General features: G+C 31.4%; 1 protein-coding gene across 2 annotated transcripts in view; it reads right to left on the bottom strand.

Annotated features, from left to right (window-relative positions):
* Smg6 (Smg6 nonsense mediated mRNA decay factor) overlaps window positions 1–13901 on the bottom strand; it is a 42752-nt gene that overhangs the window by 21656 nt on the left and 7195 nt on the right. For both annotated transcript variants that reach the window (XM_070646071.1, XM_070646072.1), the window contains 6 exons: window positions 11510–11699; window positions 11357–11435; window positions 6820–6890; window positions 6633–6739; window positions 3635–3750; window positions 3109–3531 (listed from right to left, as the gene is read on the bottom strand). In XM_070646071.1, the coding sequence (XP_070502172.1) occupies window positions 3109–3531; window positions 3635–3750; window positions 6633–6739; window positions 6820–6890; window positions 11357–11435; window positions 11510–11699 (986 nt within the window). The remainder of the gene's footprint in view (window positions 1–3108; window positions 3532–3634; window positions 3751–6632; window positions 6740–6819; window positions 6891–11356; window positions 11436–11509; window positions 11700–13901) is intronic.

Genomic DNA, 13901 nt, shown 5'->3' with positions numbered 1-13901 from the left:
ACCAGCCAACAAGCATCGAATTTCATTATGAATTGATATTGACAGAAAACAGCATGATATAAAAAAATAAATTCTTTTATTTGTCGCATGGATGTCATATAAAGAAAAACACTTCCTTTTGATATAAATTTCTTTCTCTCAAACTGTAAAATTTTTATGTACACGATGAAAAATATATTCTGGATCGAATATGCATTACTGACATGATATTTAAATTTTTAAAGACCTCAATAAAAAATTATAAAAAAAATATTCTTAACATCTCAATTTTCAGGCTCTTGCATTTTAATAGCTTCCGCAACGGTAATGAGGTTTAAGTCAATTTTAATAAGAGAATTTTTGATATTTTGTGTCACTTTGACTTGGTTTCGGATGTCAATAATTAACAATGTTGCAGATATATTTGGGATTAATCGAATTATTACAGCATCCTGCTTGTTTACTGATTCATACTCGAGCATGGGATTGGGGAAGCTGAAGTCTGACTTCAAAGCTGACCAAATGTCAAGTGTGTACTTTTAGGTGGTATTCTCTGTTATCAACAAAAACACCGCTGGCGTATGTCCTTAAAAGAGTAGATTAAAATCCTACTCAAATCCCTCGCTTGTAGGCTGGCAGCCCCACAAACAAGCTAGGGATAGTAGGCTTATAACTTGCGATCTCCGAACCCAACCTGTGTAAAGAAAGCTAACCTAGCAGACAAAGAGCAGGTTCTCGAAAGCTTGTACACTTTAAACATACTACACGAGCATGCTCGTGACAGTTGCTCTCACCTTACTCTGCTCTTAAGAGCACGCCCTTTGTATGCTAGGGATAGATGTGATGTACAGCAGTAGCAATCACAGAAACAGTTATGCCACAATCAAATAATCAAGCAACTTGATTAAAAAGCACTTAATACCAACAATAAGAGGAGCCTACATACTTGTGCTTCAATTTTTATTGTAAAATTGCATCCAATAAAATAATCAAATAAACACACAAGCCAAATTGCACAGTTAAGAATGCAAGTCATCATTTTATGATCAAGCGCCGAAAAGGCAATTCTATGGAAATTTTTCTATTTTTATGATAGTTCTATAATACTAAATATAATCCCATTTGATTTAAATTGCATTGTAAAAGGCAATAAAAAATAAAAAAAAATTATTCAACGTCATATTAGACATAAATGCCTGCCCACCATAGTGACCACAGATCAAAATAGAAAGATTTATTTAATATAAAAAGTTTTATGACTTTTATGGCCCGTAATTTTAAAAGAAAATAAGAATATATAATAGTAAAAAATTAACATAATTAATTCTATGAAAAATTATCAAAGACTTTAATTGTGTTCTGTCCAACAAAGTAAAAAAGATTCGAAAGCATGCATGTGACCGGTGGAATTTGACGCTTTAATGAAAATTGTATCAAATATTTCAGATGAAAGAGATCAAGTTGCAGCCGTTCACAAAAATAAAATTACGGTCATCGATCAATCTTTCGCCACAAAATGTGGATACGGCAGTAGCATATTTATACGCGTTACTTGTGAAAATGTTGAATAAAAAAAAAGAATGAAAATATTTCATTTCATACACTTTTTTTTATCTTTATTCTTTTCTCCTTTAAGCATGGATTTCATGTGAAATAATTATTAATGACCAACTGGAAACGGTTCTTTGGTTATTTAGCATCATCATTACTGTTTGGTTTGAAAGTCAAATTAAGAGAAATATACACAGAGAAGCTCTACGACCTCTCACTTCGAGATCAAACGCGCGCTTTTTGTCTTATACTTTTTTCAATTTTCTGAACGATAAAGAACATAATGAACGTCAAGCTTAAATGTTATGCGATATTAAATTGAGTTCACTATCCCACAGTCACTCGTCGCGCGAAAAAAAAATAAAAATAGAAACAGCTTTACTTAATATTCACAAATGTAACATTTAAAGCATGATATCATGCGCATAATTACGTAATCTCACTTTTATTCTATAGAATATCAGCATTAAATGCTGCTGAAAAGTTCATTAAACTGACAAACATGCTTTTTACTATCATTATTTGTTAGAATAATTTCCCAAAATATTTTATGTATTTTTTTTATACAATTTCTTTTATTCATAAGAATTTCTAGCTATTTTCTTTTAGTAAGTTCTTGCAGAAATTAAAGAAGGTAAGGAATAAGGTCTGATGGGTTTTGAAGCGCATTTCTTTGCTGATTTTGATTCTGAGGCTGAGATTAAGTTAAGAATTTTGGAATAGGATTTTAGAGAAGCATTGCAATTTTAGGAGATAAGCGAGTCGACGAGGAGTATTTCAGTCCTGATCCTTCACTATTTTGCTACTTAATTCAGGAAAATCCGTTCCAAACCTCATAAATCGCTTCCAATATTACCCATGTATCGTCTGCATTTTTCACAAGCCTTGACCATTGAAAGCCAATAATTCCAACCTTGATCTCAACATGGCAATTTGCCATGCACTTGCTCTTCACTTTACAAAATATCCAGCTCACATAGCGATGAAAACTCGCATCATAAATTTGTGAACAAAGGGAATATTTTAGCAAAAGCAAAATTCGCGAGCAAGAGAAATGAAAAGAATGTGCGAGAAAACTATTTAAAAATTATTTTCTTGCGTAGTTCTTTCACTGTAATTAAACAAGTTTTATATCGCATTCATATGATTTGTTAAAGCATAGAAGTTGAATTTAAAGCAACAGAGCGCAAAAAATGTAATTTTCATATGAATTGTTACTGAAGCAAGTTAATATCATAATATTTTTATGGATTTAATAATTTATCACATTTTTCGTGCCTTTAAGCCGTAGATTTTTATCACTTTTTAATCTCACGTTGAGAGAGAAATGTTTAAAAATTGTTCTACAAAATAATTAAAAAAAAGTGCCTTTATTGAAAAAAAAAAGGTTTTAAAACCCTTTTTATGTTCGGCACCAATGTGTCACAACAAGGTAAAAATTATCATATATATGAACGCCCGGATTGGCAAAAAAACATAAAAAAATATACATCTCATAAAAATGTCATTATTCTTTATCTTTGATGGAAAAACGCCACAAGCCCCAAAAAGGTAATAAAAATAATGTTCTGAACTCACCTGTAATCGCTCATTATATTTCTCATGCATTTTCTGCTTTCGTTCTAATTCATCTTTTCGTCTTAAAAGTCGCCTTATTTCAGCTGCATCATGATGGCTTTTAAAATCAGGTGATTCTTTTGATTTCATTAAATTATCATCCAATTCCGTTGTGGAATTCTTTTGATCATCATTAACAATATCGTCATTCTTCTTATTTGTATTGTTATTATTATTATTGTTACTGCCATTTTCCTCCTCATCACTAAAACTTTCAAGTAGAATTTCCGAATCACTCGCACTTCCAGTTCGATTTTGAACGATACTCATATATTCAACTTTCCCGTTTGACGGGCTGATAATCTTCTTTAATATTGGCTGTGGATTGCATTTGCACAGGAAATCAGTTCCAAAAAACATTAATTTTTGTAATCTTAGTGAATTCTGTAAAGAAATATTAAATAAATTTGATGATATTTTATTAACGGAGGAATTAAGGAAGATGATCTTTAAGTGGAAACAGAAATTAATAAAAATTTAATCTTACCTGAGCAATTTCTATATTAATATCATTTTTACAGTAAATTGGATCTTGAGTGACTTTCTTTAATGGCGTAAATCCAGCCAATGTTATGTCTTCTAAGAGACGGACCAATGTATTATCTGTAAACGATGATCGGAAAAACATAAAAGAAACGTTATTAATGAAATTATATAAAAAAAAGTCAATATGATAAGAAAAATTAACAGGATGACTACCATTTGAAACATTTTTCACCATATTTAGCAGAATTAATAAGAATCGAGACAAGATACTTAAGCCATTAAAAGGCTACCTATATTAAATCAAAAGAAAACCAATATCTGGCGCTAAATACCACACAGAACAATAACGACAAGATCTATTCATTCAAGAACTATTTAGGTGAATGAAATTATGTCATCTATGGATCAATGACAATGAAAATGAAAGAATAATTGACAACTTGTGCTAATTATACAAGTGAAATACAAGATATAAAAAGAAGTATATGAAACGGTCAAGCACATATCAATTTAAGCGGATTAATTGTAAAGCGAAAGACCTACAAAAACAAAAGAGATTGGGACTGATTGAGTTTATTTTATGTTTCGTTCTTTTTTTTTTGTGGTCGAATCCCGCTCATTTTGGGACCTCATTACCATCGTCATCATCATTATCATTCTTTTTTCCGCATCGCATCATTTAACTGTGAGCGCGCAAAACTTTTCTTTTTGACTTTAAACAATTTTTTCTTTTAAAATTTCAAACATAAAAAAGGTTTTTCGAAATGAGGAAGTGGATTCAAGTCTGTTTGTCTTGCAAAACATTGATCTGTTCAAAAAGGTTTTGAATTGAGAGTTTAATGACCTTTGGATTGTGCCAATTTTCTACTCTATCAAGTTAGATGTACTGATTATCTACATAAGCATGTCCTGGGATATGTCTGAGAAGCTGCACATTCGACTCCTGTATAAAGCTTTATCCTTGAAAATTCCTTAAAGCTACAAACTAGAAAAGTGAGGTTTACTCTATCCTTTCATAGATTTTTGTCTAGCCAAGTAACATACTTAATACAGGAAGTGCCCAAATAGCAAAACCACAAACTAGTCAGTTCCAAAACATCCATCTTAAGTCTCAAAATGCGCCCAATACACAACCCATCCCAAAAATACTCAGCATAGCTTAATTCATCTATGATTTTTTTTATCTGATCATTCCCCAATTCCCAGAGCTTTTACGTTCTTTTCTCTGTCGTTGTCGCTTCTTCTACTTTTTTTTTGTCAATTCTTCTACATTCATTGTCATTAACATTGCTTTTAATATTTTAAAACGTATGTATATACAATTTCAAATCTTTAAAATCGCTTGCTAAAAGCATAATTTTTATTTCAACGCTTTCGGAATGCTTTCTTCTTAGATACCTTTCTTCTTTTATTCTCCTACTTATAGTCGAATGTGTGCACAATAATAATTAGGACAAACAAATTAATTTCATCTTTTGTAATGCTTCCAAAAAAAATTTTATTATTATTGTTATTAATTTTCTTTAATCGAAAACCAAAAAAAAAAAAATGTGTAAGAAAGAAAGCGACACAGCATGTTAAATGCTGCATTTGAACTGACCACATTAATAAAGATCCCAAAATAAGCTAATTACTGCAATTAAGAGGAAAAGAAAAAAAATTTCGATTCAACATAAATTTGAATTAAATATCTCGCCCAACACTAATTACGAGTTCCTATAAATGCATGAACAAGAGCACGACTTATATCCAACAAATTGACAAATTATGAGACATGTTTAATTTACAGTTAGTATTCCGCCTTCTTCAAAATTCAATCATATGCATAAATAATAAAATTCAATTTACAAGCTATATGCTCTTATATCATAGGGACTGTATTGTATCATAACGTATGTGTCATAAGTTTAATTGAATTGTGTGAAATGGAGGAGAGAAAAGAAGTCAAACAGAATGCAAGTGCCATTATGATAAAATATTCTAATCCTCTCAGCATCCACATTATTCACGTCGTTTCGTATTCAATATTGCTGCTTACTATAACAAAAGTTCAAAAGAATGCAGTAGCATCAACAGCAAATTGCATTTATATGATCGTAATCATTTACATAAGTATCCAATAAATTCTTTTCTTTTTTTTTCGCCTTTAAATCAGGCAGCATTGGAACTTAAAGTCAAAAACAGTTTTCTTTAACTTTGATTTTATTATGCGGCAATAATTTGCGTAAATTGAGAAAATTGATGTGAAATGTTAAGGAATACCGTTGGAATAACATTGAATCTTGAGGTGGGATGAATAAATTGTGCGAAAACTTCGTACGAATTATGCTGAATATTTAGGGTAATGTAAGTCATACACAATCAAATATTCATCGTGATTCTTACCACAAAGTATACTCTCTAACATACACAGCATATACACAGTGAGCATTTTACGGTACTGATGAGCATGCTTACGATGTACTGTGAGATACTCACTGGGAACCGTGTATATGCCTATATGTTAGGGACCGATTTTCCTTGCAATTCCTCAATAAATTCACAAATAGACCAAAATTACTATCACACCTAATTTATGTCTCAATACTCAAAATCCCACAAATATGATGACTTTATCCCACAAAACATATCTAAATTAACAGATCAAAAATCGAAATATTTTGTATCAAACAGCGAATTATTTGCCTGACTGTGAAATCTCTTTCATCCATAATCATACCATGAAAAATTCCGATCTAGTATTATAAAAAATAAAGCGTAAAGGAGGAAGGAGAACGAGAAATAAAAAAACCAGTAGCAATCTACAGGACAGTTTATATATATCCCAACATATTAAGTACACAGTTGGAAATTTTTCATCGATCTATCAAAAAAAGATTTGCATTTTAAAAGATGCTAAAGAATTTTATGGACATTATTTAATGCATAATCATGTATCGTCGGGTATGGTGAAAAGCATAATTAATATTTAAATTTATGAATGAATATGTAATACACACCTTCATCTTTTCCAAGCACCAAATAATCTTTATTTGCATCAACCACAGTCTCAAGTAGCGTCATTAATGTAGCAAGTCCATTCCACGGATCGTGATTGCTCATAGCACTGTGTAGGGAGAAAGAAAAACATGATAAATAATTAAGATATAAATTTGTCCCTTAAAAGTAGGTCTTTCATGTACTCACCCAATTTTGTAATCAGAATAAGGAGGCGGATTCCATACATTCTCATGATAAAACATCCAATCTGTCCAGACCTAAATTTATAGCAAATACAATAAGAATTAATGTCATGTATTTTGTATGGCATAAAACTTTATGTGAATTATGTGTGTTTTTCAGTTCTCTCTCTCTCTTTTTTTTACGTCAAAAGGATTAAGCATGCTGTACAATTAGCAGAAATAATTTTTTTTAACCGTTCCCGCGTACCGACTTATAACTGTTCTACGCTATATGTTTGGTTAAAGTCTCTGTCTCTCAATGCTGTGTTCTTTTATATTATTTTCGTTTACTCTTTTTCCATTGATTGCATTTCATTTCCATTTTATTGATTCTCATTTACGGTCGGCATAGAATTCTTTTCAATCTTTTATTATTACTTTTCTTGTCTCTTTTTTTTTTTTTGAGGGACGTATACTGTGTATGTACACATACAAGAGGATGTGCCATTTATTGTGATCTAAAGAACGTGAGCATTAGCAGATGCTACAACAATATCTTTCACTATGATCATCATATGAAAATTCCATTTCGCCATAAAGCTATTGACTATACAGTCTATACACAAAAGAGAATCTACCGATGGAGGAAAAACAAAGCACTTTTTAATTCTCTTTCTTTAAGCTAATGACCACAATTCTTTTGGCATCATTATAATCATCGTTTTTTGTGCCAAAATAGTTGTATAAAAAAATTTTTACTAGAAAATAGTTTTATTTCCCATCTAATCACGAATATAGATAGAAAAAAAATTCTTTTTAGCTGATTTTCTGCCGAACTCGAGAATAATCCATTTGCACTTTTGTCAACATGCTCATGACACGAGCATAAAGATGTTGCAAACAATAGCACTGACGATTTCCAGTAGAAAGTGTGTTACTTAAACAGTTCATGACCCTTTCAAACAAAACAGTTTTGTTTTTTTGTGACTGGACGTAAGAATTTAAGCTTGCGACAAAGACATGAGGTCGCATAAACTGTGCATTTATCGTACGACAGTCTGCAACGTGCTGTGTGATTTACGGAAACTTTTGAAGTTCTTGGCAGTTCGAATTTTTTCTTACAGCACATGTTAGGGCACACGATTTACATTGAATTAGAGTTTTACAGGACATCAAGTAAGCATAGCCTAACAATTTTAAGTACAGACAATTTCGGAAAATGCGCGTCATTCTACAGATGCTTCTGATTCTATTGCAATTTCTATAAAGCACATTGAACCACCGAAAATTAACAACAGAACCAAAACAGAATGAAAACCATAATATTTTTATTAACAATCATAAGTCAAAGACAAAAGAGATACAGAAGATGAGATTCATGAAGGGAAAAGCACAGAATAATGAAGCTTTTCTGAATAATCTCCAAAGGCATATATAACTGTTTATAATTAACATGAATAATAATAATTCCACATCTTTCTTCCTCCCGTCTCTTTTTCTCTCTATTTGCTGGATGTGTTTTATGCTTACAACAATGAGACATCCACAAAAGGTTACATCACGAGTCAAAAGAAACGAAAACAATGTTAAGTAGTTGACCGATGACAAAAAAAAATGAGAATTACAAGCTACCAGTAGCACACCATCGTCAAACATTTCCTCTAATTGAGATGGTAATTTGACGAGAACAAAAATATGTGTATTATATTCATGTATGTACAAACGCGCGTTGGTTGGCGCCAAACAATGATATGAGGGATAAAAAAAAATTACAAAAGTCCTCGTGTTATTGATCGAGGGACTTAAGCGCATTTTTGTCCCAATAAATTGAAAGTCAGAACTCAAAAACAAGATCCGGTAGGATTCTAGTCACTTCCTAGCTCACGAAATGAGATCCAGTAGAATCTAGTTTACTTCCCGTAGTTCACTTCCAGACCTAAAACCAAGATCCAGTTTCCAGACCTAAAAATCAAGATCCAGTAAGATCTAGGGCACTTCCAGATCTTAAAAATAAGATCCATATAAAACTTCCACAAATTTAAGAGCTTTATCATTTAACGGATTTTCATAATTCAAACCTCATAACGGTCAAAAAAAATTCAAACATTGTTCAGTAAAAACATCGACAAACATTGAAAAACAATGAAAAAACGTGTTGTTGTTTTTGTTGTTGTTGTATATGAAAATGAAAAACTGTTAATTATAGTATTTATGCAATGATTTGAAACTTCTAAATGACCGATAACCCAATAACTCGATAGCACTAAGCTATTAAAACAAACCAGAGCTCTCTACGATGTCTAGTTTTCGAGATCTCGCGTTCCAGCCGACCGACCGAACGAACGAACGAACGAACAAAGTGCATTATTAAGCTACCTTTTTGAAAACAAGTTTCAAAAATGCGCTAAAAACAGAGTTAATAATAAAGCAGGCAGGTAGAATGAAGAAAAAGTATTTTTTAATGGAATTGAAGGTACAGACAAGATATTCAGTAATGATCCCGAAGTCAATAAAACTGAAATCAATCTTAATCAGACGTAACGCGAAATATAAATAAAACTTTATAATTTTTTTTGTTCATTAAGTACTGTCGGTAATTGAAAATCTTATTCATTCCATGCTTCTGTCTTTAATTTCAATTTGAGTCAGAGGTTGAATTTGGAATTTCGGGGAGATTAGGAATGCAATCCTTATTTGGACAGGTTGCAATTGCTCTTTAAAATGGCAAGTCTAGACTGTGCTTAGACAAAAAGTCTCTGATTCTTCAAATTTGATATCTTTAGGATCTCTAAGGAATCTATCAGCACGAAGCATTAAGTGATCAAGTATACAAGCCAGGATATAATGATCACATCATCAATAACCAGCATGCAGATGACATCGAACTGTATCAAATAGCATCCCTGCAAGGAGCACCTCTAACTTAATTAGATGCAAAGAACGGATTAACTTAATTAAGGAAAAGAATTCCATCTTCAGTTGGGTCAATAATCTCAAAGTATAACAGCAAATATTTCACGCAAGTCTTGTACAAATAAATTGTCCATTAATTTTTATTAGAAATTTGATATCAATCTGAACGAATGCGAACCCCAACCGATAATCATTACATATTTACAATTCTAAGTTCATTAAATCACATTCGTCTTGTCGCATATATTGTTTGTAATAAATTATTATTATGATTATGATTCTCTCCAATCCCAGTACGATATAAAACTTATAATAAGATATTTAATTTGATCATTTGAGAATTTAATAAGGTATGAATATTTGTGGCGCTTAATAACTGTTTATCGTGTTCAAACATACAGCGATAAAGTTAAACATAGATTTTAATGGACAATCATTTATCATCTTGAATATGCTTGCTTGCGGTAGTCGATCGTAGGTCATGCTGGCTTATATTTTTTTTCACAAATATGATACATTGATTCAAATATATGAGGAATGCTCATAAAAAATAAAATCTACTTTGTAGACGTAGTTGAGATTGTTTTATGACAAATTATCGTGATGATGTATTAGATAACACATTAATATTTCATCATCATTGACGAGAAGTTATTACAACGTACTTGATCATGAAAATTCTTATCATAAGCATTACACGATTATTTAATAGCATGATCATATACTTAGTAAAGTTATTTTAACCATGCGAGTAGAACATAATCATCAATATTTCACTATTTCCTATTCTGACATATAAGACATGTTGTTTTTAGCGCTAATTTTAGCTCAAGTAGCTGTTTAAGGAACATTTTTTCCCATGAGAATGTAGGTTAATTGATGTTGGGAATTTTTATTGGCCATGAATAATACCTTAATGGATATTTTTGACTGGAATAATAAGGAATGGAATGTAAAGCTCTATGTTTATAGCTGAACATCAACAGCATGTCGAATTTATTTCTACACACAAAATTGCTATCAGCTTTGAGCTCTGCCATTCAAAACTATTGATGAAGGATTTCGTCTGATTTATTTTCAAACTAATTGCCGCAATACCTAATCTACTTCCAATTCATCATCTTATAGATTTTAAAAATCCATTAAGTCTACAAAGCCATTCCTCCTTGACAATTTTCACATTTTTTTTTTGCAACATAATCCATAAATTTCAAGATGATAGGCCATTACAAAAACTTGCGCTCCTTCTATTAACCTTCATTGCCTCTTTAACTTACGATGAAAAAAGTAAACAGTTTATTATTTTAAATCAAATGCACGGCATCAAATCATTTTTAAATGTTCATTAAAATTTTAGTAGAAGAGAAGCAGAAACGATGATTAAGTGCTCTTTAAAGCTCTGCCATATTATGAGAATCAATTTAATATCTTGATGCGCATTTGCAATGAACATCAAGTAGCAACAAAAAAAGCCAAGCTAAAGATATGACACAGGAAGTATTCAGTTTAAATGAGAAGTCAGGGAAAGAGAGAGATGGAGACACAACGAGTACACACGATCGTACAAAGAAAAGAGTGTAATTAACAGGAAAAGCAACATTAAAACCAATCAATTAATATAGTTATGCAAATAAAATTCATTTCCTTACCTTTATAGCAGGCAACAAAACTTTAGAATCTTCATTCAACTTTAAGATCTTTTTCGATTCGTCCTTCGTTGTGATGTTCCTAAATTAAACATGATATTGAGAATATTTAAATGAGAAACAATTACATAGGAAATGAGAAATAATTCATCTTACGTCTTATCGACTTTTCTTTGATCCTCGCCACTTAATATCACAACAGCCGACGTTTTACTACCGCCATTCAGTGACTCTCGAAGCACCTCAATGAACCGCTCAACGATTATACCAAACATAAGTAATGCAACAATAATTGCACATTCTTGTACTTCTGGACGAGCCTGCATATCTGCACCTATAGATGAGTCTGAAAATAAATAAAGAAAAACAATAAAATTTGCATATAATTAACCTGTGAGATAATAAATTAATCATTTAGAGAATGAATGAGAAGAGAATTGTTTTATGGTCTGAGCAGCTTTTCTTGCGGAAAAGTCATAATGGATGTTCTGTTTGTCTGATTGTTATAACATAGAAGTTACAACTTAAGTCTTGCAGTAATCATGAAATTGAGCTGAAGTTGTTGCTGTATTGAGTCATACTCAAAGGATGTCAGCAGACAGTAATCAGTATTACCATCAACTGAATATTTCTGGATCATATAGGAATCATGCTATAAGCCAGTACAAGTTCCAAGAATATAGCATGAATCACCACAATACTATTAACCATCTGACTCAGAATCATCAAAAACTCGAAAATTCAATCTCAATCATTTCTTCTGTTTAGTTCCGCAATAAATACAAAAGATTCGTAAAGGTCGTTGACATTTTTTTTTATATTCTGCTTCTAGATATGAAGTGTAAGTTCGCATGTTTTGAAACATTCCAAAAAAGAGCGAATCAAGAATAATCATCCACAAGAATTATAATCACTTTCGACATTCAGCATGTGGTACGGCACTTCTTCATATCTTCTTGTGCCTTTTTTTTTTATTTCGTACACCCGAAGGTCGTTGGTGAGTAAAGCGTTAAAAATTGTGTATTTTTTCTTCTTATTCCTTAATAAAAAATAACAACCTATCAAATCATGTCATAATTTACAGCATAAAAGTCTTATGTCTATGAGCCGTTTTGTTGATTTTAATTAATCATCACCACCTTTTTTTTCATCCATTCCCCTTCTCATGAGATATTGTAATAAATTTCAAGCTCCCTTTTCATAAATGAGATGAAATGCCAAGAATAATTACCGTGTTAAATTTTTGTACGCTGATGACCGGGAGTTCAAGTATTATATATGCGAAATAATTTCTCTTTAAAATGCTTTATGCTTATTATTTGTTACACAAAATAAAGGAATTTTTTAATAATATTATGACAAGTTGAAATGATCGTTGATGATTGAGGACTTGAAGCGACATTCAAGGATGTTGAATTTTGGGGATTTAAGTATGATAGGATGTGATATTGAAACTCATGCTGTGGCATTGGTTCATTGTATCTGTTAGCTGAGTAAACAAAGAGGACGCTCATGTGAATGCTCACAAAATTGTGCATGCTCAATTATGTTGATTGAGGATCATAGCCTGTTAGGGTTAGAACCGTGAATAACAAATCAATTATGATGTGCTCTGTTATTTGAAATGTCTAAATCGGTTCTAATTTCTCCTTGTTATATCCTGAACTGTTGCAATTGAATATTAAGAAGAGACGAAAGGTCTGAAACTGTTTACACAATAATAATCTTTCAGCAGTCTAAAAATTCGAATTCTTGGACCTAAATATTCTATGGGCATGTAAATGTGCTAGGACTTGGCTAGGACAGCATATCCTATGAAAACTAATCTATCTAAACATGACTATGTAGGTAAAATCACCATTTTCATCGATTAGAAGACATGCTTTTAGCATTAAGCTATGTCCAGCACAAAAAATCACATAAATTGCATGTTTGTGTATCAACTCAAAATAACTAGCATGTCTAAGTATCGAACAGAATTCGAAAAAAAAAATTAACAAAGCCTCAATTGTGAACGAATGACACGAGCTAAAGTTCTTCAGCACTTGATATTCAAGCATTTATTAAGATCATTGTAAGCAATGATTTGGCACCTTGACTTCAACTGACAAAAAAACATCCAATACAAGATAATCATCATTTAGCGAATAGAATTTTACAAACGATAGAAGCACTAAAGTTGAAGCTACTCAGAGGACAAAGGGAACCACTTGATTCAAATACGTCAAAATTTTTTTGCTTAAAATTATTACGTACACAACAAAGATAGAATTGTAAAGAATATCTTGATGATTTGCTTTCTTTTGTTAAATATCATGTTAAATTATTATGATCCATAAGAGTTTTATAACGAAAATAAATGTTTAAGTTATTTATATATACGTAAAAAGTTGTTAGTATAAGCAATGGATATAATAAGAATCTTCTCAACAATTTTTTTAGTTCTTTCACCATTATTCGTACAACAAAATCTTTCAAATTCTTCCCATTGTTATAGCAAAACACAAGAAGAAATTTATTTTATTTTTTTTCTCCTCTCTTTTTCGCC

Source organism: Chironomus tepperi, unplaced genomic scaffold (genome assembly GCF_022539635.2).
Source record: "Chironomus tepperi strain 1889 unplaced genomic scaffold, CSIRO-AGI_Ctep_v1 contig_359, whole genome shotgun sequence".
NCBI classification, from domain to species: Eukaryota; Metazoa; Arthropoda; class Insecta; order Diptera; family Chironomidae; genus Chironomus; species Chironomus tepperi.
The sequence above is the reverse complement of the archived record's forward strand: the minus strand, read 5'-3'. Positions and strand labels throughout refer to the sequence as shown.